The 26719-nt window shown below is 42.0% G+C and overlaps 1 protein-coding gene across 8 annotated transcripts in view; it reads left to right on the top strand.

Moving 5' to 3' along the window:
• The window catches only part of Golga4 (golgin A4), a 91236-nt gene that overhangs the window by 19071 nt on the left and 45446 nt on the right, over positions 1 to 26719 (top strand). For 7 of the 8 annotated variants that reach the window (XM_057766280.1, XM_057766283.1, XM_057766282.1 and 4 more), the window contains 9 exons: positions 4180 to 4245; positions 11155 to 11466; positions 14843 to 14890; positions 17261 to 17317; positions 20321 to 20419; positions 20918 to 21050; positions 22760 to 22944; positions 23212 to 23295; positions 25455 to 25602. In XM_057766280.1, coding sequence (XP_057622263.1) covers positions 4180 to 4245; positions 11155 to 11466; positions 14843 to 14890; positions 17261 to 17317; positions 20321 to 20419; positions 20918 to 21050; positions 22760 to 22944; positions 23212 to 23295; positions 25455 to 25602 — 1132 coding nt within the window. The remainder of the gene's footprint in view (positions 1 to 4179; positions 4246 to 11154; positions 11467 to 14842; positions 14891 to 17260; positions 17318 to 20320; positions 20420 to 20917; positions 21051 to 22759; positions 22945 to 23211; positions 23296 to 25454; positions 25603 to 26719) is intronic. The other variant, XM_057766285.1, reaches the window with a different exon arrangement.

The following is a 26719-nucleotide window of genomic DNA, read 5'->3' on the forward strand; positions in this document are numbered from 1 at the left end:
AGGCAACCTTCACTTTTAGAACTAGCACTTGCGTTTAATCTCTTGGAAATGTTTGCTTATGCTGAAAAAGCCAGTGTGCGTGATTAGAAATCTGTTTTCCTGTTAGGAGGATACCAATGGTGTGTGTGATGTGACTGACTTTTTAAGGGAAATAATGCATTGTGTAAGTCAGTAATGAACAACATTGTATAGGTAGGTGGATTCTATTATAACAGGTTCATGTCTTCATTTTGAAACTATAGTTAAGAACTACATTGTATTTTGTAATGAATGAATTTACTTAATTTTAACTTTGTGTGATTTACTTGAGGAAAGTAGACATTTTTCTATTTGGAGAATCTGGTAAAGTGATAATTTAATAAACTAAAATGTAGCAGTGTTTGCTTATTAAGGATAACTTTTGATATTTCTTCCCTTGGAGGATGGCTAAACTGGGTTTACAGCTTTTCTAAATGTTGAGACTTGGTTTAACTTTGGTAGCTAGTGGTAGAAACATAACATTTTAATCCAGGTGTCCAGGGAAGGCGTGGTGTGCACACGGCCAGCAGTGGTCTTCAGATCTACTCTAAACTTGGGTCTAGAGAAGAAAGCAGCTCAGGGTGAAGATGGGATATCAGGGGACATTTGGAAAGCTGCTTTTCCTTTGGCTCTGGCTACAAGGAACACTTGCTGTTTATAAAGATATTAAAGACCGACTAGGAGTCCCAGATACACAGATTTACCAGTTCACTTAAAAAAAAAATAGATATGCTGTATTCTGCATGTAGGAGTAATAGAAACTTAAAAGACATGCCTGCCATGAGTACATTATATAACATAATTCAATTCCTAGTTTGTTGTCAAAATGCTGTAAGGTAAAAGTGAGTGCTTAGATGATTTAGAAATAAACTTAGGCAAACTAAAAAAGCTAATCTTATGTATTCTTTATATGTTCATGATTAAAAACTTACGTCTCTCCATGAGACAAAGAGAAATAATAAAATAGTTATTTGGTTTCATAATAAAAATTTAGTGGGGATTAATTACAAGTTCACCAAGTGCTGAGTTTTCCCTAATTTCGGACTTTTTAAAAGTTGTTTTGTTTTGTTTTTTGTTGTTGTTGTTGTTTTATGGGGAGAGGCAGGGTTTCTCTATTATTAGCTCTGGCTGTTCTGGAACTTGCTATGCCATTCTGGCCTCGAACTCGGAGAGATATGCCTGCCTTCCAATTAATTGCTGGGATTAAAAGCATGTGCTACCCTAGCAGGACTTAATTTAGTTTTTGAAAACGTACTTCTCTCTTTACTCTTTTTTGTTTTGTTTTGTTACGTTTTTCAAGACGGGGTTTCTCTGTGTAGCTTTGGAGCCTGTCTTGGCACCCACCTCCATAGACCAGGCTGGCCCTTGAACTCACAGAGATATGCCTGCCTCTATCTTTCAAGTGCTTGGATTAAAGGTGTGCACCACCAATGCCCAGCTTCTCTCTTTACTCTTAAAAACAACTGTATCCTTAGTGTTCAACAGTATAATTAGAGAAGATTGTAGAAAAAAAAAAGAAAAGAAAGACTGTTTGAAGACAAATTTGGCAGAAGAGAAGCTGTAGGAAAGTCAGTTGAATGGATATTCCTGTTGTCCAAGAATTGCCCCCAGTGGAAGCTGGTAACCCTGATCATCACTATATGTTGAGTGCGCGCCTTCTGCTTCTCTGGGAGGAGGACTTTGGGAGTTCCTCTGTGAAGGAAGTGCCTAGACAAGGGTTTAACAAGCCCTCATTGAGTCTTTACTGTTAAGTAGAATGTCAGGAACCAGGCACCAGATTGGGAATATTGGCGTGCCCTGCCCTCCGAGAGCTGGTGGGTTAATGTGTACACAAACAAGTGTTGCAGAAGAAAATAAGCTGCATATAGAAGGAGTTGGGTCTGCAGGTCATCCAGATGGGACATCACAAAGCAGGGGCAGCAAAAGCTGAAAATGGAACAAGGCAAAATGGAGGACTCAGCAGATGGTGGCACAAACCTCAAGCTTTGCTGCTGCAGAGCCTGGATTTAGAGTCACACAGTGTATTAGGCCCGTGCACACCCTAGCTATACTATACTTACTTGGTTGTATAATACAGTATTTACATTTAAAAATATTTTCAAGACTGTTCATGCTTATGCATGCCTGTAATCTCAGCACCCAGGAAGTGAAGGAAGGAAGATCAGGAGTTCAAAGATAAAAGATAGCTTCAGCAACTTAGTGATTTTAAGACTTTAGGCAACATGAGACCCTGTCTAAAAACAAACAAACAAATAAGAATTCTAAAGAAAGAAAGTTTTTTTTTTTTGTTGTTTTTTTTTTCAAGACAGGGTTTCTCTGTGGTTTTGGAGCCTGTCCTGGAACTAGCTCTGTAGACCAGGCTGGTCTCGAACTCACAGAGATCCGCCTGCCTCTGCCTCCCAAGTGCTGGGATTAAAGGCGTGCGCCACCACCGCCCGGCAAGAAAGAAAGTTTTAAGAATCGTTTTAAGTATTGTATGCTGTGAGCTTGGTTGGTGTTGTTTAAATAGCTGTGGAGTGACTTTCCCACGTGCACCACATGTGGGTCTTGCTTTTACGCTTTCTCCTGACCTATTTGATGGAGCCTTTGAGACCTTTCTTCATAACTTAAAATGTATTTTGACATTACAGTATATTATTATGATGTTATGTAATGATATGTCCTGTGTAGCATTACCTTGTGGTGATCAGGAAGATAGGTAATTCCTGTGTTCCCCCAACCTTTTCCTATGTAACTTTAAAGAAATCTCTCCAACTGGTAAAGATTAGGAACTTATTTTAGAGGGAAGAGAAAGTGCTGAAGCGTGTTATGAATTAGAAATAGTGATAATGTGGCTCTTCCTCTCACCACATGTCCATTACCCAGTGTTGGCCATTAATAAACAGCTCCTAGCCGTTCTGTGCTGGTGTCTGTTACCACCCGTTCTCACACTTCCATGGCCACATTGTTTCCAGGCTCCACTCCTCATACATTCATTCCCCCACTTTAGAGATCTCCAGGAAATTAAATCCTAAAGCTAGGGTGGGGTGCATTTGTAACCCAGGACTTGAATAGCTGAGGCGGGAGAGGATCCTCTGCACTTAAGGACTTTCAAACTAGCCTGGGCAACTTAGTGAGACCCCTCTTCATAAAACAAGAATGCCAAAGAAATCCTCCATTTGTGAGTACTTTACCTTTTTTTTTCTAGAAAAATAGGCTAAATTATATAATTTATAATTAATATATTTATTTATTTATAAATTTATAATACCCAAAGGTTACTTGTTATTATTAAATACTTAATTTACCTTGAGAAACCTGAGAATGCTTTTGATAAGCTCTCCATTTCTCCTTTGATCTCTCCTTGGGTTAGCTGTAGAGGCAGAGGAAGTATAGCGCGGAAATGCCGGACTACTGGGACAGTGACCACTGCTGTCTGTGGTGCCCTGATGTGTAAAACAAGGAGGTGGTTTTCTCACGAGCTGCTTCTGTAGTGGTGGTGGATCGTAGCAGCAGTTTGCTGTGCATGCTGTACAGAATTGTGAATCTCAAAGTCCTAGCGTTATCTCTGCAGTCCGTGTCATGAGGTGACCAGTGACTCTCCCTGGGAGCACTGGGCTCACCAACAGAAAAAAACAAAAAGCCAGTACGTGCGGAAGACGTGTTCAGTAGAACATTTTTCTGAAAATGTTTACTCTGGTTTAATTTATACTGCTGGCTTAGAATGAATGAGGCATTTCAATTTTTTATTACTAAGTTTTTTAAATAGCTTTGCCCAAATGATTTTAATTTGGATGTGATTTTACTATAGGGAGCAGATGACGTGACTTCTTTTTGGATAGTTTTCTGTGAACTGTGCTGACCAACTCCCTGTTGTTGATTTTTGTCATGGGGCAAAATATGGGACCTAAAGGGAAGACGTTTGTGATTAGCGTGAAGTAGATTTGCTATATACTAATCTTTGCTATTTAGCTTTATGTTTTGCAGCAAAATGATTTTTCTAAAATTCTTAACCACACACCTCTTTGCCTGCATGAAAATATTCTAATAAACCATTACTAATTTTGTTCACTAGATGAAAGTCTGCTAGGTCTTATTGGTTTGTTTTAACAGTTTTAAAACCTTAGTTTCCTGTTCTCTCTCTCTCTCTCTTTTTTTTATGATGTTCTTTCTTGTTCTTAGAATGCATCAGCTCAAGCTACAAAGCCTCCAGATGGAGTTAATAGAAGTGAAGCATCTCCTCCTCAGGTATGTTAGTAATTTATTTAAAAATATCAGTCCTCTCAGAGTGCTGGTCTGTCCGTTGTCATTAATGTGTGTCTGCCTTGAGAGAATGTGGCTTTGCTGGGTAGAGCTGTTGGGACCTTCTCCTATAACTTCTTGTCTCCTGCTCTGACTACCACATTCTTGTCACTTTATGAATGCAGGCTGGCCTTCAGGAAATAGCATCTCTGTTCTAGCATGTTCTATCAGTACAATGATAGCTATACCAAAAAGTCCCAGCCTGTGGGCTTTCATATCGTGTCTATTATCAATGTTATTGGGTCTTAGAAAAGCTAAGTCAGAGCAATGGTAGTTGAAAATTAACAGTATCAAACTTTAATATTTGTAGAAAAGTAAACATATTCATCCTCCAGATACACCTTTGTCCTCAGCACTCAGGCTGGCATGAGGGCAGACAAAGTGGCTCAGCACTTGCCGCTAAGTCTGATGACCTCCTGGTGCAGGGAGGGAACTGACTCCTGCAAGTGGTCCTCTGATTTGTGTGCTCTGTCTCCTGATATGCACAAATAAATTAATAGATATAATAAAAAATTAAAAACCAGAACCAGCAATAATTAGTAAATTCTGGTCCCTTCTCTTTTTCTCAGTGGTAATTGGCTTTCTTGCTTCTAGTACTATAAGTTAACTTTGTTATTTTGAGCTTTCTGCAAAAGTGTCTGGTTTCCTGCCTGCTCGCCTCCTCCCTCCTTCCTTCTATTTCTTCAGACCAGTGTTTCTCAACCTATGGATGGCAACCCTTTGGGGGTGGGGGGGTCAGATGACCCTTTCACAGCGGTCCTATATCAGATATCCTGCATATTAGACACTTCCATTATGTTTCATAAACTGTAGCTCCAGAGGTTCCAACATTCTCACATAGCCATACATGTGGGAAAAATACCAATGCACATAAAATAAACCATTAAAAACAGTACAATTCATAACAACAGCAAAATTACAGTTATGAAATAGTAATGGAAATAATTTTATGGTTGGGGTCACCACAACATGAGGAATTGTCTTAAAGGGCCGCAGCATGAGGAAGGTTGAGAACCCCTGCTCTATGCAGTTTCATATGTCGCCTTGGCTGGTCTAGAACTTATTGTGTAAGCCAGGCTGGTTCAGACTAATAGCTGACTTCTGCCTCCGGAGAACTGAAGTTACAGTGGGAACCACCACCCGGGCCCAGTATGGCTGGCTGCTTTTGTTTCTTACTCCATGCAATTGTTGCTATGGTTTTAGACCATTTTCCTCACTTTCTAGTATTCCAGTGGTGAACAGGATTGTTGACTGATATTCTACGGTGAACAAGACAGTTAAAAAGAAATCCTAATTTGATTTGGGGTCATTTTGAATAGTGTCTTTTTGTGCATGTCTGTTGGTGCATGCGCAGGGATGGAATGGCTGGTTCAGAGGGTGATTGTGTGTGGTGTCAATCACAGCTGGCAGTTCTTCCCCGTGAGTTGCTTCACATCCTCATGCTGTGCATTACCATGGTTTTAATTAACCGTCTTCTGGACCGGGTGGGGTGGTTTGCAGTTCAGTGGGTTTTACTTGGTGTTTGAGAAACTGAACATTTTAGCCTGATTGTATTGTTACACCAAAACCTGGCTGTGGTAGGGAGGAAGAAGGGAAGGTTGGAAGTCATGTGAAAGTAGTGCCTGCCGTAGATGAGCCTAAGTTCTTAATATACAGCCACCTCATGGAAAGGGTGCTGCTGGTACATCTTCTGTAGGTAGAGACAGGCAGAAAGAGGTTGTGTCACTTCATCAAAGCCACATACCTCCCATGGCAAAGCTAAGTCAGGCCCCATAGCAACTGCCTTTAGTTCTTCTAACCAGGAGAGTGCACGCCCTGCCACCTGATGATTCTCCTATTTCTACTTTTGCTTTTGTTTGAAGCTGTCTCTTTCACTCTCCTGGCTCTTCCTGCTAGTTGTTGCTGCATGTTTGTTAACTCATTCAGTCTTTACTGTCGCCATGCAGAGTGGGTGGCATCATCGTCATCAACATTGTCGTAGTGCCTTCCTGTAGTAGGGAGCTGCGGGCCTCTTCCCACAGCCCGGCTCATGCTTGCCTGGCTAGCTTATGCCCCAAAATAACGACACACAAACTATATTATTTTAAACACTGCTTGGCCCATTTCTGTTCATGTATGTAGCACCCCAAGATGCGCTTACCAGGAAGATTCTAGCCTACGTCCATCCTGGGTCAGAGCTTCATCGCTCTGGAGCGTCTGCTCTGGAGAGGAGAGCATGGCGTCTGCTCCAGAGAGCAGAGCTGTCGAGTCTGAGCTCACTTCCTCTTCCTCCCAGCATTCTATTCTGTTTACTCCACCCACCTAAAGGCTGGCCAATCAAATGGGCCAAGGCAGTTTCTTTATTAGCCAATGACCTTCCTCCATCATTTCCCCTTTTTCTGTTTAAACAAAAAAGGAAGACTTTAACCTTAACATAGCAAAATTACATATAGCAAAACAGTTATCAAGTAAGAATTACAGTTACAATATTTACATCTATTTTATATTTATCATAACTAAGGAAAACTATAACTATAACTAACCATTCTTCAACTCCATCAAAGTCTCCAGAAGAATATATTACCTAAGTAAACAAGAAGTAAGAAACTTCCAAAACTCTAGAAGTCACAGAGACATCTTGCTGCCTGGACAGTCACCCAAAGTTCCTCTGTACCGTTGGGGCATCCATCTTTGGCCTACAGGTCCATAGTATCCAAAGACATTTCCATGAAGCAGGAAATTTCAAAGGCAGTTCAGTCACTATCTGCTGTGTCCTGCAGAATGTCTCGCAGACTCCTTCATGAATCAGGAACCCCGAAAGATCATCTCACCTTTAGGCAAGTTCAGTAGTCCTCTCTCTGTGGGTTCTTTGTGTCCAGTTTATACAATAGTCCAGGCAAGAGCAGTTTCTTGCCCAAATGGCTATCAAACTCCATAAGGTGCCTCTTCGATGCCCATCTTCTTTCTTCTTGAAGTAGATTGGTGCTGCCAGGAGCAGACGTGTCTCATTGTCATGAAAAACCTTAAGTTATTAAAACACTTAAAATGCCATATTTTATAATCTTTGAAAGATATGAAGAATGCCTATCTAAAATATATCTATGTACATCTAGAAAATCTAACTAACATGACTACAAGCTTGACTATTATTGATAATTATCCATTAGCAACTTATATACATTACATTTTTAAATGAACTACACAATCACAATACCTTAATCAAGGTCAGAAATACACATAACAAAATTGACCTTAAAATCTATAGCAATGCAAATTATTCATACCTATATCATCTCTCCCTTTAAATGTAAAAGAACATTTATAAACAATATTTGGGAATATGGACGTAGTTATTTCTCTCCAAACTGCTTCCTGCTGAATGGGGGCGCTGTTATTCGGGTCTTTTATGGGATAACCTGTCTGCTAGGTTCATCTCAGTTGGCAGTTGAGCGAAGCAATTTTTTAAGGGTGTTCACAGCAACCCTTCAGGAGGGCGTGGTCTATCATACCATATTGGGATCGAAGAAGCAATCCATAGAGTCTCATTCTCTGTGAAAACAAAAGAAGAATCTCTTTTCCAAAGTATCATATCCTTAGATCCAAATTCTGAAGTCAAGGTATTTTGAAAATATCTATCTTGGATTAGTTCAGCAGCATTTATAAACAAATATCTTTTAGCATCTGTTGCTCTTTCCTCAGCATTCAAACAATTCAAAGAGAGCATAATAGCATACAGTATCAAGATTCTCTGTGTATTTTCCATCTTTGTGCAGCATTATTTTAACTCTATTTTGTTTACTTTTACTTTTATTTTATATTTTCTGTATATCTTCGTCCTGGAATAACTCTTTAGACCAGGCTGACCTTGAACACACAGAGATCTGTCTGTCTCTGCCTCCCAGGCAGTGGGATTAAAGGCGTGTGCTACCACACCTTGAAGTCTCAGAGGTCAATCTCCCTCTGCCTTCCAAGTGTTGGGGATTAAAGGTGTGTACTACCACACCCAACTACTCTCTTTCTTCCTTATTTTACTTTTAAGAACTTTAACTTTCAGCCTGCATATATTTTTAAACACACTGTAAATCATTTAAACATTTTCTTTGACTTTGAATCTTTCTTTTACTGTATATCTCTCTTTTTCTGACCACATGAGTCTTTAATTTACCAAGCAATATCAGTAGGATGAAAGCCGTGGCTTTGACGGCTGGACAGCCATTCCTTAGCTTTCCAGCCTCATGGCTGAGGTACCGGCTGTAGCCATGTTTATCACAACAACTCTGTGGCGTTTCAAGGTCCTTGCCAGCAAACAAGCTACAACACTCAAATGCTCTCTCTGTAGCTGATCTCCTGCCTCAAAGAGTCAGAGTTTGCCCTGGCAGGATGGCCCACAAAGCCGGCATTTTAAAACAGCACAACTTTTTTCCTGCTACGGCTGAAAACCGAAAAGCATGCCTTCAGCTTTTCACCAACACCGTTTTAAGTGTTTCGTGGCAGGACCTCTTAAATGAGCTGCAAGGTTTCACAGCTGAAGCTGAGTCAGGAAGCCTCTCTTAGATGAGAGCACTTGCTTGTCTCTAGCAAGCAGAGCAGACCCGAGAAATTGTTGCTACCAAGAAAACATGCTTTACTCTATTCTTTCCCAAGCTTTCTCAAGCTTTCTGTAGATTCAGTGCCCCATGTCTGGGCGCCATCTGTAGTAGGGAGCTGCGGGCCTCTTCCCACAGCCCGGCTCATGCTTGCCTGGCTAGCTTATGCCCCAAAATAACGACACACAAACTCTATTATTTTAAACACTGCTTGGCCCATTTCTGTTCATGTATGTAGCACCCCAAGATGCGCTTACCAGGAAGATTCTAGCCTACGTCCATCCTGGGTCAGAGCTTCATCTCATCTGCTCTGGAGAGGAGAGCATGGCATCTGCTCCAGAGAGCAGAGCTGTCGAGTCTGAGCTCACTTCCTCTTCCTCCCAGCATTCTATTCTGTTTACTCCACCCACCTAAAGGCTGGCCAATCAAATGGGCCAAGGCAGTTTCTTTATTAGCCAATGACCTTCCTCCATCACCTTCCACCCCTGTTTTATGGAGGAGGAAACAGGACCGTTGAGATCAGTAACTTGCTCCAAGTCCTGTAGAACCACAGATGAGTTGGGGCTTGAGCTTTGGTGAGACTGACTGCAGCAGTGGGGCTGAGTTCTCTGTTCAGAGCGGGACTGGGCCTGAGGCTGAGACCGTGATATGCACTTGCCAAGCATGTGTGGGTCCCGAGGTCCTCCCCAGCTCCAAAAATAAACAGTAGAAGTTACTCCCAGTCATAGTAGATGTGGCAGCTAAGCTGGTGAAAGTCTGCAAATACAGGCTTGGATGTCATTCATTAACTTCTGGAGACCCTGAGAAATCGCTGTTTTTAGTGTTTCTTCACATATGCACCGTCTGTCTGTCCTAGGGTCTTTTGTAAGGTGTTGTGTGCTAGGAACTGGAGAGCATTTCTCACAAGGCCCAGAGGGGGCTGGGAATGGAATTGCCAGTAATTCTTACAGATTTTGTGCAGGAAGCAATTCCTTCTCTTCCTTCTGGCCCTCCCTCCATCAGGAGGATAAAACTTGACATTACTAAAGCAAACTAAAAAGTGCAGAATAATATAATACAAAAACTAAATCCACCTAAAGTGTTACCACATGAAGGTACTGCTTACCTTTCTGCATGTCTGTCCTTTGTGACTGTCTGATGGCATCTGTGAAACCATACATAGAAAGTAAAAAGGACTTATGAACAAGTCAAATGAGCTCACGGTGCACATGCTGCTTTCCTGTCTGTCGTCTTTCTTCTTTTTGTTTGTTTGTTTGTTTTCAAGACAGGGTTTCTCTGTGTAGCCCTAGCCATCTTGGAACTCTCTGTAGACCAGGCTGGCCTAGAGCTCAGAGGTTCGCCTGCCTCTGCCTCCCAAGTGCTGGAGTTAAAGGTGTGCGCCACCACTGCCTGGCTGCACCCTGCTTCCTAGCTTGATCTTTTTTATTTATTTACTTTTTGATTATGTATATGTATACATGTGTCAGAGGGATATGCAATGGGTATAGGTGTTTAAGGAGGTGGAGGCATCAGATTCCCTGAAGGTGGAGTTACAGGCAGTTGTGAGTTACCTGACATGGGTGCTGCATTTAAACTCAGGTCCTTTGGAAGAGTAGTACAAGTTCTTATCCACTGAGCCACATCTCCAGCCCCCCATCTTGATCTTTTGGTAGTCCATTGTGAGCTTGTGTATGTACTTGGTAATGTACTCTCTGCTGTGGTTTCCAGGTTGTCCTATTACAAACAGCTGAGTTCACAGGAAGGGGCTCCCAGAGCTGTGTGTCCCAGGTCTATTCTACTCCCCTTCTAAACAGATCTGGCTCATTAGTGCATTACCTTCTTCCTCAGCTCATTTTCCTTTGTTGGTGAAAGGAATGATCTAGAATCACTAACTCTATGACTTCTCACCAGATAAAAGTGACTTGAATTGAGCCCCTCACCTCACACTTGACCCTGGATGCCCACTACAGGGTCTACCAGGTGGGTAGATGAGACACACAGCCCTGTGGGGTCAGCCTGCTAAGATGCTTCCTCTTGTACAGATGTACAAACTGGAGGACAGTGGCTCAGCGAAGGCTTGTACTGCTGGGTGACAGGCACAAGAGTCAGAGCTCGGGTCTCTGACTCTAGGTCCAGACTCTTTACAGAGATTGGCCAGTGTCTTTACTTTTCAGAAAACAGTGTTTTGTATTACTTATCTGGAATTTGTAATATTGGATTTGTTAGAGCTTTTATTAGAGCACTGCCGGTGACGGGGTAGTAGATATCTGAAGTGTGTATTTAACTCTTGCCCTTTGGGCTTTGCCTACAGTCGGGGGACACACAGACCTTTGCGCAGAAGCTGCAGCTCCGAGTGCCTTCCGTGGAGTCTCTGTTTCGAAGTCCCATAAAGGAATCTCTGTTCTGGTCTTCTAAAGAGTCTATGGTACGAACATCTTCCAGAGAGTCATTGAACCAACTTGACCTGGACTGTCCTGCTGCCACCTTTGATCCACCTTCTGACATGGAGAGCGAGGCTGAAGACACACCAGGGAGTTCAGACGGTCTCAACAGAGAGCAGCTGCTGCAGCGGCTGCGGAGAATGGAACGAAGCTTAAGTAGCTACCGAGGGAAATACTCAGAGGTAGGAGCAGGCTCTGGCTCACGCAGTCATATGCTCCCCTTGGGCTTGTTCTTTCTCACATACTGCTCTTCGCCTGAAGTCTGAGGCCACCTGACCTGGTCCTGGTTCCTGGGGCAAGTGGTCTTCCTGTGGTACAGATGCCTTTTAGCAGACTGACATTTTGGGATATGGTGTGTAGCCTGGTTTTCACGTTCTCTGCAGTGTCTATGGACACCTAGGACAGAGGTCATCTTCTTTCTCCTCTCTGTCTCTCATGTTACTCATCTCTGACTGGAGTGGCTTCAAAATGATCTCTTCTGACAGCCATGCTTTAGATCAGTGGTTCTCTAACCTGTGGGTCGAGACCCCTTTGGGTCACATATCAGATATTTTCATTACAATTCATAACAGTAGCAAAATTACAGTTAGGAAGTAGCAATAAAATAATTTCGTGGTTGAGGGGGTCACCACAGCATGAGGAACTGCATTAAAGGATCACAGCATTAGGAAGGTTGAGAAACATTGGTTAGATAGCCTGATGACCTCAAAGATTTGGCTCATTCTCATTGTACCAATATTTAAATTTAAAATTTTTATTACGTATTTTGTATTTACATGTGCATGCATGAATGCATGCCAAAACACATGAGAGGAGAGGTTAGAGACAATCTTGTGGGAGGTGGTTCTTTCATTCTACCACCAGCAGTCAGTGTCCTTGGCTACAAATGCCCTTGGTCAATGAGCCATCTTGACAGGCTCAGTTTTTAGTTTTTGGACATTTAAAATTTTGTCTATCATGAATCTTTAAAAAAATAATTTTTTATGTGTATAGGTGTTTTGCTTGTATGTATGTCTGTGTACCATGTGTATGTTTGGTGCACTTGGAGGCCTGAAGAATATATTAGAGCCCCTGGAACTGTAGTTACGATATGGACAGTTGGGAGCTGCCCTGTGGGTGCAGGGAATTGAGCCAGCGTTATCTGAAAATAGTAATGCCCTTAACCACTGAGCCATCTCTCTAGCCCTCTAATATGAATCTGCTAACTACTAAGTCCGTGGTGACTCACTCTGTTTGATGTAAGGGAGGAAGTAAATAGTGCTTTCCTGATTTGTTTGGTACTTCGGGAACTGAAACTGTATGCCTCCCTTGAGTCCTTCTCTGTCAAGTGCAGTTAAGAAATTGTGCTTCAGGAAAGCCTTGGTTGTCCGTGCTCTTGGTTATCATACTCGGTGTGCAGCACTGGACTTGGACATGGGTAGCATACCAGTGTCACATCAATTTTAATGAACAGTAAACTTCAGGGTTAGGGTGGAAAGGTGCCCAGGTTTCACCGTCTATCCATACTGCCCAAAACAAAATGAAAATCTTGATGAAATACATAAATTACCTTTTTATTAAAACTATAAAATAGTTTTATAGTTTATAGCTGGCAAAATAGAAAGGAGTTAATCTCATGGACCCTGGAAATGTAAATGGGACATTGAAGCCGGGTGCCTGTTTTTTTTTTTTTTTTGTTTGTTTTTTGTTTTGGTTTTTTCGAGACAGGGTTTCTCTGTGGTTTTGGAGCCTGTCCTGGAACTAGCTCTTGTAGACCAGGCTGGTCTCGAACTCACAGAGATCCGCCTGCCTCTGCCTCCCAAGTGCTGGGATTAAAGGCGTGCGCCACCACCGCCCGGCTCAGGTGTCTGTTTTGTAGCAATGGAACTAGGTAATTTCTTCCTTCAAAAATCTTAAACTATTACTATTTTATTTCTACTAATTTTAATAATGGTTTTAAATATTTTTGTTTATCTTTATGCTACTTTTATAGATTTATTCATAGTTTTATGTCTGAGGCTGGGATAACAGTATAGTTAGCATTTAAGTATGCCAGATACCGTTTATGTTTATAATGGCATTTAATTTTGTACCATCCTTATGAAGCAAATGTGAGTTTGCTCATTTTTGTAGAAAAGGGATTAAGGAATCCGTAGAGATGAAGTAACTTGCTTAAGGCCGTCTAGGTAGCAGCTGGTAGACTGTTTGGTTCTCAGTCACTCTGGTTGCTCTCCCATTCTAGGCTATCTTAGAGTCAAGCAGCTGTTCAGGCACAGAGACTTCATAGCCTTTGCATCTACTTTTCCTTGCTCTGCAGGTACCCGGGATGAAGTCATGCTGTAAGTGACATCTAACTCTTGAGCTGTTCTTCCTTCCACCCCACCTCATTTTTGATTACCAGCCATTACCTCATTTTTGATTACCTTTCCAGCCTAGAGTTAATAAAGGGTCCTGTTCCTAAGCAGAAGTTGTTTCCAGATTCTTAAGTCTATTCCCAGACTCACTTCCTTTACATCGCCAACTGCCTCTTGACTCAGACAGCAGCAGTGACATTAGGGGCACACATGTTTCCAAGGAAAATGGAGATTTTTTTACTAGATCATGCTCCCTACAGCTGCACTGAGTTTGTCAGAGGCCATTGGCTCTGCTAATGTAGGTCCCCGTTGTGCATTGAATGCAGCTGTCAACCGTGTGAAACCTACAAGGGTAAAGGGATATTACTCCATTGCTTCATCGAGTTGTGTTGAAATGTCTGTTCTAATGTTTGGGTTAGGGCTTGAATTACTCATTTCTCTCTGCTAGATATGCATTTCCTTCTTCAGACGTTTTTATTATTCTGTTTAATATTGTAGTCTAAAACACAAAGGTCACCTGGAGAACTTTAAAAACAGATTTCTGTCTCTCCAGTGAAGCATCATTCTAATTATTCTTTATCAATGAAAATTCAGGAGTCAGATATCGGGATAAGAACCTGAAGGATCAGAGAAGTAGAGCAGCCACCAGTCCTCTCCACCTGTTCCCTTCCTTCTTCCAAAGAGGCCATGATCCTTCTCTACCCCACCTTACTACTTCCTGTCCTATCTGTCTACAGTCCTCCAAAACCTCTGTGGTTAATTTTGGTCAGATAGTGGCTAGCCCCACTCTCTGACTCCAAGCAAGCTTTATTTGTCAGAACACAAACAAAATATCACACTGCACGCCACTGTGTCCCTCCATTCTCAGTGAGTCGGTTTTGGGTCAGGCCCTGGAATTTGTTTCAGCAAACACTTGCACAGTGCTTTCTGTGCCAATGCAGTCAGCCCGTGACAACAGCTGGGCGCCCTCCACGCGCAGGCAGGTTGGCTCAGTTCTCGCCTGTCACGTGCCCAGAGATTCACAGTGAACTTACAACTTACATTTTAGAAATGGACTTGCCACGCTACTTAGTTGTTATGGATTGTATTAGGTTCAGTTATCTATACAGGACTGTTGTGATTGGGTTTTGACTTTTATAAAGAGAAAATTTTAGCATCATTTAGAATAATGACTTGTATTTATTGAGAAATAGCTAATGTCATTTTGATGGTTTGTTTGTTTTAGCTCGTCACAGCGTATCAGACTCTTCAGAGGGAGAAGAAAAAGTTACAAGTAAGTGCTCCATTGCCTGTTGTGTTTCTTACTCGATTTTAAAGTTAGAAAGGGTCTTGTAGAGACATTTACTCTCTTGTTGAAATAGTCTGTGTAGTTCCAGATTTAGCCTGTTTTACCATTACTAGAGGTTTGATAAAAGAGTGAGTGAAAGAGACCCCAGAGATGTTTCCCATGATAAAGACCACAAGTAGGTACAGCAATCCCAGCAGCTCAGATTCTGTTACTGAGCCTGCTGCAGCACCCAGGGCAGCCCAGGAGGAGCCACGCAGTGTGCCTGTAAACGTAGAACATGTGGTCATAGTGTCTGCGCCAGTCATTGCAGAGCTTCATGCAGAATTGTATTTGTACAAGTCCTGGCAAGCAAGGGACTGCGTTTACACCATCACACTGCTCATGAGAATAGAGGACAGTATGTGTACCCACCAGATGCTTGCTGCTGGGTCACTAGGGGGAAACGTTTTCTTGATACAGATGGCTGCAGGTTATTTACAGTTCACTAAGACTTGGAGGGGCCAAAAGTCCAGCATACTGAGCCATCGTGGCTAGGACATGGACCTTCAGGAACCACAGGATCTTTGGCCCCAGGCTCCCGAATATCTGCAAAATTTTCAGAGTAGCTGGTGCTGGCAGAGAACTGTCTGGCTAACCACTTGACAGATAGCCTGTCACCCATCTGGATACCAGGAAATGATTTAAAGCTGCCAAAGAGGGAGTCCCGTTGCTCCACCCACTGACATGTTAGCTTGCTTAATTAATTAATTAATTTATTTATTTATTTTTGGATTTTCGAGACAGGGTTTCTCCGTAGCTTTTGTTTCCTGTCCTGGAACTAGCTCTTGTAGCCCAGGCTGGCCTCGAACTCACAGAGATCCGCCTGCCTCTGCTTCCCGAGTGCTGGGATTAAAGGCGTGCGCCACCACCACCCAGCATGTTAGCTTGTTTAAAAGAATAAATACTAGGCGCTTATAGTAAAAGTCTGTTGTTAAGCTTGACAGTAGTCTACAACATTTAACTTCTGCCCCAGAGCGCCTGAGAGAGGCGGATCTGTCTATATCAGTACACAAACATTTAACCTACCTATGTTTTCTCTCTCTCTCTCTCTCTCTCTCTCTCTCTCTCTCTCTCTCTCTCTCTCTCTCTCTCTCTCTCGTTCTTATACAAATCTAGAAACTACAAATTATCCTATTTCTTTTGTTTTCCTGAGACAGGGTCTCTGTGCAACCATCCTCCTGACTCGGTTTCCTGAGTACTGTGGTTCCAGGCATATGCCATTACTCACCTTAGTTTTTTACCTCTGATTGGTGATAGACAAGAGCACAGGGTTACTCTGTTTCCATGGCTGCCACTTGCCATTAATTCCTTGTACTAGTGAAAGCACTCTGCCCGCCTCCAAAGTGTGAGGCAAAAAATTTACTCTTTTAACTTGATTAAAAAATTCTTAAAAGAATTTAATTATTATTTTTTATGAGTGTGGTGTTTTGCCTGCATGCCTGTCTGTGACCATGTGTGTGCCTGGTACCAGCAGGGGTCAGTAGAAGGTGTCAGACCCCTAACTGAAGTTATGGATGGTTGTGAGCTGCAAACTGGGTGCTGGGAACTGAACCCCCGTCCTGTGAAAGAGCAGCCAACCACTGAGCCACCTCTCCAGCCCCACTTGATTTCTTTTTAATGAACAGTTATTAATTTAACCCTCTGTAATTCTGTTCGTGAAAATTAGATTTGTTTTTTCGAGTCAGGATTTCTCTATGTTGCCCTGGCTGTCCTGGAACTCACTTTGTAGCTTTGAACTCACAGAGGTTCACCTACCTCTGCCTCCTGAGTGCCAGAATTAAATGTGGCCATCACTGCCTGGCAAAAATTAGAGTTTTTTTTTTTTTTTTGGTTTTTCGAGACATGGTTTCTCTGTGGCTTTCAAGCCTGTCCTGGAACTAGCTCCTGTAGACCAGGCTGGCCTCGAACTCACAGAGATCCGCCTGCCTCTGCCTCCCGAGTGCTGGGATTAAAGGCGTGTGCCACCACCGCTCTGCAAAAAATTAGATTCTTTTTAAAAGAAAAATGTTATTTTACATAAATCTTTACAACATAATAATCACAACATGATCTGTGAACTCCAAGTTGTAGTGAAATCATTTGCTTCTGAACTTTGCATTTACTTTACAGATTTCCTGTTGCTAAAGTTAACTGTAGTTAAGTTTGTAGTCTGACTTGCATGTCAGTGGATTTTGGCAAATGTAGCCACATGGCCAGAGAGGAATCCTGTGCTGTCACAGTTTAACTGTTAGCAGGTTTCCTGCATTAACATAGCCTTGCTTTTCTGCATGAATATGCCATGGAGATGTTTAACTGCCTTTTTTTTTTCTCTTAAAGGGGATATTGAGTCAGAGTCAAGATAAATCACTTCGGAGGATTTCAGAATTGAGAGAGGTAAGTTTGGTGACTGATACTTTAGAACAGTTTTAGAGCAATACTCCACACAGTGAGGAGGGAAAGTGAGCCTGTGAGCTCACACCCCATCTCTGGGGTTTCATTTGTGTGGTTTTCTGTGGTAGTTGTTGTTGTTGAAATTAATGAAATAAAAGGTCTAAGTCTGCATTGTGGCTCGTCGGTGTCCACTTGCAAAGCTACATTGTTCCACTGCTCAACATCCTAGGCTTCCTTTCGCCTTTCCTTCTCCATGCGGCTTTGCTGACATAAAAGAACTTGTTATTTGGAGAGGTAATTCTTCATAGGGTTAGATTGAGCTCCTTGATGTCCCTCGGGGCAGCGTTTTACCTCTACACTGAGCCCACACTGGATGGCCTTTTCAGATGTCTCATCGCCAGTCCCTGCTCCTCTACCTTGTCCTGCCCGGAGCTCAGCAATAAGCAGACATTTACCGGAGCTTTCGCCACATCTGCTTTAATATTGCTCAGAATATCTTGTTTCATGGTTTTGTTGTTCATGGGTTATCAGTTGCTACTTTTGTTATTATTTTAAGAGCTTTGAAGCAAATGATTTCAGGACAAATAAGAGTAGTTTAGGATTTTATGTATTCTGAATAGAATTTTATTTATAGAATTTATCAGTCCAAGGTATGTGTTAAAAGCACCAATCTGTCTAGAAAGTAGCAGATTGATAAATTTACAAATAGTGGTTGCTCCTGTAAGATTGGGAGTGTAGCTCAGTGGTGGAACAGTCTGGAGAAGGTGGAGGGAAGGAGAAGGGAGAGAGCTCTCTGTGAGAGGAGGCAGAAGAAAAGCAGTGGACTCGCTCCTCTGAGTGATCGATGTCACTAAGAATAGCCTTGTTGTTTCTCTGTAGCTTTGGAGCCTGTCCTGGAACTCACCTCGAGCTCACAGAGATCCGCCTGTCTCTGCCTCCTGGGATTAAAGACGTGTGGCACCACCACCCAGTGTATTTGTTATTTTTAATGACACATTGTGTTGTTCATATATGAATTTCTTATTTTGTTTCATTTATATTGGAATCGTGTTTACTTTCTAGTCTCTTGTTATATTTTGTATATATCCCATTCTTATTGTTTTGCTCTTTAAAACATTCGAAACATGAAGTCAGGTGGTGGTGGTGCCCTGCCTTTAATCCCAATACTTGGGGGGCAGAAGCAGGCGGATCTTTGTGGGTTCGAGGCTAGCCTGGTCTACAAAAGCTAGTTCTAGGACAGGCTCCAAAGCTACAGAGAAACCCTGTCTCCAAAACAAAACAAAAAATTCTAAACATGACCTTGAAAACTAGTTTATTTTTGCTACTTCATCTAGAATAAACATTGCCCCTTATCATACAGATAACAATATCATTCTTCCTTTGTGAGTTGGCGTTTTGAACTAATACCCTGGAAGAATCACTTGTCCCTATGAAGTGATGGTGAAGGGACCAAACCTCACCCCAGTCTTTCCAAGTCCACGTTGCTGGTTTGACTTGGAAGACAGCTGGTGTGGAGAGCGTGGGCTCAGAGTGTAGCGAGAAGGGTGGGGTGAGAAATCACCTTGATGCTTTTTTCAAGTTACAAGTACCTTTGCTTCTCCTCGAGACACAAATAATGTCTTTTTACTTAATGTATTGTTTGTTCATTTTCTTGCATTTTGAGAATAAATGAAGGTCATTAATGGATTCTTTTGGGTCAAGAAATTCAATGTCTAGGTTTTATGCATGCGATGATTAGATACATGTACCGTGGAGTACAGACTTGGTTAAAATCTAGAGAATGTTTGTTAGAGGTGGGCACAAGTTTTGAGGGTGTTCACAATGGTTCACAATGGAGAGACACAGAATACTTTTTTTTTTGTCCTACCGCATTCTGCTAAGGAGTCCCTCACTGAGGGAGCTATCCTCAAGAAAGTGGGGCGTGGACTTCTGCTTTATTAATAGATGGGTAAGCAATGCAATATTCTTTTTTGCTGCCTGTTAGTATCTTAGGTGCAGGGAAGAATACAGAGCACTCAGTACAAGATATGCCTCAGCACTTTGAGAATTAACCAGTGTGAAACAGTGCGAGATCTGGGGAGATAAGCCCTTGGGATCCTATCCAAAGAGAATTTCTGTTGCAGATCTGAGAAGGATGGATTAAATCAAAGGGGGCTGACCTAAGAAATCTCTTCAGAACCCTGATGATAGAATTAAAAATCAAGACTTGGCGACCAGGCCTTGTTCATAGCCATAGAAGAGAAAACCTAGACATTAGAGAGCAGTGAGTAAGAGTTGGGTCCTATGCAGGTGTCAACAAAACAACAAAAATATAACTTTGACTATTTTAAATTCAGGGATATTTTAAATTTAATTAGTGAGGTAACAATGCCAGAACAGTAAGGAGGCTTGGTGTCCTACCTAATGCCTTCCCCTGTTGGTTCATCTCTAACGGTCTAAGAAAGGGAGAGTGACAGAGAACAGAGAGGACGCAGAACTGCACCCAAAAGGATAGGTAGAGCTGGGGGCCATTCTAGTGCCTGGTGCAGCAGAGATAAACATTGATTTCCGGTTAACCACCTTAAACATAACATTTACAGTGATTTCAGGAACTGGAAGTTTTCTTCCTTGGTGGTCGAATGTTAATTCATCCTCTTGGCTCAGCAGATAGGAGTGATTTAGGCTGTATGGGGAGGACACTACTGGCGTTCCGTTGCCGTGTTAACAGTTTAGCCCCACCTTGTACTTTTATCTCAAGCCCACTTTCCCTTCGTACATTACTGGTGATCATTGCAGGTCTTTACAAGAATACTGTTTCTTTGCAGACCTTCATATTGTTTAAGGAACAAAATTATTTACTGATATTAAGATTTTAAATAGTAATGTCTTCCACAATGAGGATTCTCTAATTCTTCTGTATCTGTTATCGTAAGAGTGAGGAAAGTCTGAAACAATGATGCTGTGAACTTGAAGTTTGTATCTGTTGTTTTATATTGGAAGCTACCTGTAATACCTTTTGTGTTTTAGGAGCTGCAAATGGACCAGCAAGCAAAGAGACATCTCCAGGAAGAGTTTGATGCTTGTCTGGAAGAGAAAGATCAGTACATCAGCGTTCTCCAGACACAGGTAAGAGTGAGCAAAGGCGTGGAAGCAAAGGCTGGAAACAGGGGTTGTAGTTGGACAGCTGAGGAGCTTCACATGTACAGATGAAAAGCTTGGTTTCAAAACCCTTCCTTTCTTCCATTTTAGCACTATATCTTATTTGTTGTACTTTTTGACTGATTGTGGTATCTCCATTGTGGCACATGCAACAAACAGCTGTACTCTGCTTGGTAGAATAAACATATTGTTCCCTCCCTCCCTCCCTCGCTCCCTCCCTCCCTCCCACCCTCCTTTTCTTTCTTGTTTTTTGAGATGGTTTCTCCACATAGCCCTGGCTATCCTGGAACTCCCTCTGTAGATGCTGTCCTTGAACTCAGGGATTTGCCTGCCTCTGCCCAAGGGCTGGAATTAGAGATGTACACTGCCACCAACCAGGCTTACTCTATTTCTTACAAATTGTAAATATTCTGCCAAACTTGTTTCTACTGCTGTTTTTTTTTTTTTTAATTATTATTTTTTTAGGTTTCTCTCCTAAAGCAACGTTTACAAAATGGCCCAATGAGTGTTGATGTACCACCGCCGCCCCCTCCAGTGGAGCTCCAGGCAGAAGTGGACACTGACAAAGAGAAGATAGAGGATGTCGGGGAGCCAGTGGGTAAGCTCTGTTGTTGTCAGGGTATAATTTAAAAATCAGAGGAGAATGTTGAGAGAGTTTAGGATTTGAGCTGATAGAGTAGACTTAAGCAAAAGTTAGGTGTCCTTGTCCCTATGTTTCTTTTTTTTTTTAAAGATTTATTTATTTATCATGTATACAATATTCCCTCCATGTATGCTTGCATGCCAGAAGAGGGCACCAGATCTCATTATAGATGGCTGTGAGCAACCATGTGGTTGCTGGGAATTGAACTCCCGACCTCTGGAAGAGCAGTCAGTGCTCTTAACCTCTGAGCCATCTCTCTAGCCCCCTCCCTAATGTTTCTTCAAAGATTTAAGTTAGTTTTTTTAAAACCATCTATCTATCTATTTATTTTTAAGAGAAAAAAAACAGCTGATTTAAGACTTGAAAATCGTATAAACTTTAAGGAGACCACATTTTGAAATAATTGAAGTATATAAATTAAGTTATACTACTTTAGTTTTGAGACAGGGTCTCAGTATGTAACCTAGATCACCCAAGTTGTGATTTTTTTTTTTTTCTGCTTTAGCCTCGGGGCTTACAGGTTTGTGCCACCACACTTGCCTTATGGCTTTGTTCTCTTACAAAGTAAGAGACTCATGGTAAACTTTGGACCAGTCAGTTAAGGAAAGCTGCTGAGCCTCAGCTTTCTGAGCTGTTTCTCAGGTGTGATGCACCCATAAAAGCTGTAGTTACCAGAGCTCCTTCTAGGAAGAGATCAGACTGTGACCAGAAAGAATATTTGGAATACTTCTGAGATGGAAACTAGTGGGACTTAGGAATGACAGCCTTCTACGTAGGCTAGATCCGTTCCAGGGGAAGGTTGAACCACTCACTAATGGTGTGAATTTATACTTGGCATCTTCATATACATATCACACAGTAACTTGAGGATAAGAGTTTGGAAGAGTGCTATAGAGGAGGGGCCGCTTGTTGATTCCCAGCTGCCCAACTAGCTTAGACCCAAAATAATCACACAGAAACTGTATTAGTTAAATCATGCTTAGCCCATTAGCTCTAGCTTCTTATTAGCTAACTTTTACATCTTAATTTAACCCATCTCCATTAATCTGTGCATCACCATGAGGTTGTGGCCTACCAGCAAAGTTTCAACACATCTGTCTCCGTCAGAGAGGTTCCATGGCGTCTCTTCTGACTCTGACTCTGCCTTCTTCCTCCCAGCATTCTGTTTAGTTTTCCCCACCTACCTAAGTTCTGCCCTATCAACAGGCCCAAAGCAGTTTCTTTATTTATTAATGGTAATCACAGCATAGAGAGGAAAATCCCACATCAGAGTGCTACTTGGATTATTGGAGTGTCCTTTCTCTTCTTGATTTGTCTCAGAAGGTAGGTAGGTTTGGATAGAAGAGGACATTGCAGGGACTGAGCCTGTAGCTCAGTGGTAGAGTGTGTGTTTAGCTTGCAGAAGGCTAAACATAGCTTCCAGCATCCCTGCCACCCTCACCTCTAAAACGATGAACTGTTTGCAGAGTTCTCTTGTATTCCTTAAAAGATTTTTTTATTTCATTCCTTTTCTTGATTTAGTGTCTGTGAGTGTTCACATGCTATGATGTATGTGCAAAGGTCAGAGGACAGCTCATTGAGGTTCTCTCCACCACATGGGGACGAGCACCTTCCCCCACTGAGCATCTCTCTTTCCCCTGTTCATGCTGCTTTACCATTTGTAGGAGGTGGAGCTTCTGCTAAAACACTGGAAATGCTTCAACAAAGAGTGAAACGTCAGGAGAATCTGCTGCAGCGTTGTAAGGAAACAATTCGGTCCCATAAGGAACAGTGCACACTGCTAGTCAGCGAAAAGGAAGCCCTGCAGGAGCAGCTGGAGGAAAGGTTGCAGGAGCTGGAAAAGATAAAGGTGAGGGACCACTGAGTTCTGTTTAAATGAGTAAAACCAGATCGACGGGCTCCAGTGTGGCCCAAGCCTCCTCTGGACAGGGTGGAGAGGGTGTCCTTGTCTGAGCACCCACGTGCCCTGGGTCTTAGAGCACTCACCATACATTGGAGAGTCCTGCGTACTTCTCCCCATTACACGATAAGGTTTATCTAGGTTAGATAAGCTGCATAGAGTTCTCAAATGAGGCAAAGATATTAGAGATGGAAATGAATTTCTAAACTTTTTTAGGAGCTTCATATGGCTGAGAAGACTAAACTTATCACTCAGTTGCGTGATGCAAAGAACTTAATTGAACAGCTTGAACAAGATAAGGTAAAACTCCCAAATTTATGATACTGAGATTTGTTAGGGGCCCCCAAATTTGCTTTGAAAGCAGCTAGAAGCATTTATATGTATGTCTGCTTTTCTAAATTTTTGTAGCTGCTTTCATGAAAACTATTTCTAATTTCTAGATTTATGTAGTTTTAGCATTAATAAGCCTGATTTTCTGATTTCTTAATACCAATCAGCATTCTGTCTTAGAGACAACAGTAGAGACTACAAAGGAAATCTGTTTGTAATATATACCTATTTTGCAGAGAAAAAATATTTAAAGTTAAGATCTGTTGACTGCAAATGGTTTCAGTATTTTCTTTCACATTGTAGAAGTAGATTGATCATTTCAGTTGCCTGAAAAGCAAAGCATAAATGTAAAAGTAAAGTGATAATGTATACATTAGCATGAGACTTCCTACGTGTGGACGTTATGATGCTTAGGGTCCTGGAGGAGTGAGGAAGGGCTGAGCTCACGGTAGGCAGTGGAGTTAGAGCAGCAGCTAGCACCTAGCAGGGACAGCTGAGAGACTCACAGGTGAATGAACAGCTCTGCCCTGCTTCATCCCAGGTTCTCCGGCCCTTTTGTAAAACATCTCCCTCTTCATTTCACACCATCTATCATCTTGTTTAATGTGTTGGTTCATAACTACATTATTTTAACCTAGCTTTGAAACAAAGTACTCTTTATTTCCACAGAACTAAAACCACCTTATGATCACACCTAGTGGTTTAACAGCAGTTCATGATAGCATCTGCTCTCTAGTCATTTTCTGAATTTTCTTAGTATCTCATACATTTTTCTTTTTATAGATTAAGTAAACTCTTATTGTAATTGATAAGATTCTTAAGACTTCTTTTAATCTATGGATTTGGTTGTCCTTTCTCTCTGTTGTTTTCTTTCCTTTGTGACATGAGTTTTGGAGACAATGAAGGCCCACTACTCTGTTTTAATTTTCTTGACTACGCTTTACTTCCCTCCCGGTTAACTTTAGTATTGGCCGTCTGAGGAGTCATGCTCCACAGCAGGGTCAGGAGGCCCTGCAGGTAAGGTCTGAGTGCCTCTTCAGTAGACTAGCTCAGCTACCCAGATTTTTTGTTTATCTAGAATGACTGATTTTGTATGTGATGATTTGATTTCTTCCCATACCTTGACCTTTATTTCTGTAGCAGGAAGAGAAGTCTCTAGCAGAGTGGAGGCATGGCAGGGCCTTCCTTGCATGGGCAGGGGTAGTGTGGAGCCAGAGGGAGTCATAGGAGAGAAGAGGACTACTAGGGACGACTGGGCTCCATCCTTGCTCCATCCAGCTGTGCAGCAACTAGCCTACATAGTGGACCAGTCCTTGTCTGTTAGGCCAGCAACCAGCTCTCAAATCATGATACAGAGACTTATTATTAGTTATGAATGCTCGGCCTACCTTAGACTCATTTCTGACTAACTCTTTTAACTTAAATTAACCTGTTTCTCTTTATCTACCTTTTGCCTCAAGACTTCTTAATCCTTCTTTCTGTGCATCTTATTTTTCTGCTTCCTCCAGTGTCTGTCTGTCTGATGACTGCCTGGTTTCTGGCCTTGGGCGTATCTCTCTTTCTCTCTCGTTCTCTTTTTCTTTCTCTTCTCTCCTCTTATTTATTCTCTCTGCCTGCCAGCCTCGCATATCCCATTCCTCCCAAGCTATTGGCCCTTCTGCTTTTTATTAGACCAATCAGATGCCTTAGCCAGGCAAGGTGAAACACATCTTTGCCTAGCTAAGTAATATTCCACAGCAACATGATGTCTGGAATTATTTGTGTGGGAGAGTACAGATGTCAACTGTGGCTGTTCTGCCCCTGAGTCACATTCAGAGGCTAGTTTTGTTCATTACTATTTATTAATATGGGAATCACTGCATCTATTGCAAGACTGTAAAATAAACCTTGTAACTGAAACATGGGGTGCTTAAAGTACTAAACTTACAGTTAAACATTTCCATATCGACACACCTGGTCTGCTAAGGCACAGAGCAGAAACATGGGCTTCAGTTTGTGAGCTGCTGAAGAGTCTTCCACTGTCCTTTGTAAGAAACGCTTCTTCTGCCTCTCACATCATTTAAGCTGTGCTGTGTGTTGGTGATGCAGTTTTGTTATGCAAATGCTTTAGAGTCTGCACTTCTGTTCAGGGAATGGTATTAACAGAGACAAAGCGGCAGATGCATGAGACCCTGGAACTGAAAGAAGAGGAAATTGCTCAGCTTCGTAGTCGTATCAAACAAATGACTACCCAAGGAGAGGAACTGCGGGAACAGAAAGAGAAGTCTGAAAGAGCTGGTAAGAACACAGGGGTGTATACTTTAGGTCATCTCAGAATTCGCGGAGTATCTTAACAAATGAGTTAGTTTTTGATATAGTTAAGATGTTACAGTGCTTGTTGGGAAAGGCTTCTGTGGCCTGGGTGATTTTTCTTTATAATTTCTAAGTGGTAGAAGAAAATGTGACTGAGACCATATGTGAACTATTAATATCTATCCATTGTAGAAAATGTTTTTTGAGGGGCTGGAGAGATGGCTCAGTGGTTAAGAGCATTGCCTGTTCTTCCAAAGGTCCTGAGTTCAATTCCCAGCAACCACATGGTGGCTCACAACCATCTGTAATGAGGTCTGGTGCCCTCTTCTGGCCGCAGGCATACACACAGACAGACTATTGTATACATAATAAATAAATAAATATTTTAAAAAAAGAAAATGTTTTTTGATCTCCACCTTAGAATGTTAAAATTAAAGCTTAATCAGTCAAACAAGTAATCACAGTGTAAGTCATGTTTAAAATAACCGTTTCTTTATAGATGATATAGAGTAAATAGAAAGCATACAGTATGTATCTGTTTCGGCTGGTCCCAGCCAACAGTCCAGCATTAAACATATTAGCTGACTAGAATCCAGGCCAGTGTAGTGTCCTTTGCACTGAGTACTGAGTAGTCCTAAGGAAGAGGAGAGTGAGCAGGTCATCAAGGGCCTCAGCTAGTGAGCAGAGTGTAACTAGGGAGAGGTGGACTGTATACATGCCAGTCCCTTCAAGACGAGTCTGCAGAGGAGCACATGGGCATCAGCTGGAAACCTGTTTGCTGAAGTGGGAAATGAAGAGGCTGGCTGTGGCCTTCAGACCTCTGTGTATAGAACAGACAATAGGAAGTGGTATAGGTGATCATATGGAAGCTCGTGTTGTATGTGGAAAGGAAGTGAAGTTGGAAGCAGAGCAGGAAGTTAGGTTTGAGGAAGAGAATGCTTTGGCTGCCTAGGGTGGTGGCTCGGGGAGGAGGAAAGGAGAGAGGAACAGAAGAGAAGTAAGGATCTGAGATGGTCCAGCATTTTAAAGTAAAGACAGTGCTGAATGGTAAGGGGCTCTAAATTGGGAGATTCGGGCTTGACTACTAGAACATTTGTTTAAG

The sequence above is a fragment of the Chionomys nivalis genome, chromosome 4 (assembly GCF_950005125.1).
Source record: "Chionomys nivalis chromosome 4, mChiNiv1.1, whole genome shotgun sequence".
NCBI classification, from domain to species: Eukaryota; Metazoa; Chordata; class Mammalia; order Rodentia; family Cricetidae; genus Chionomys; species Chionomys nivalis.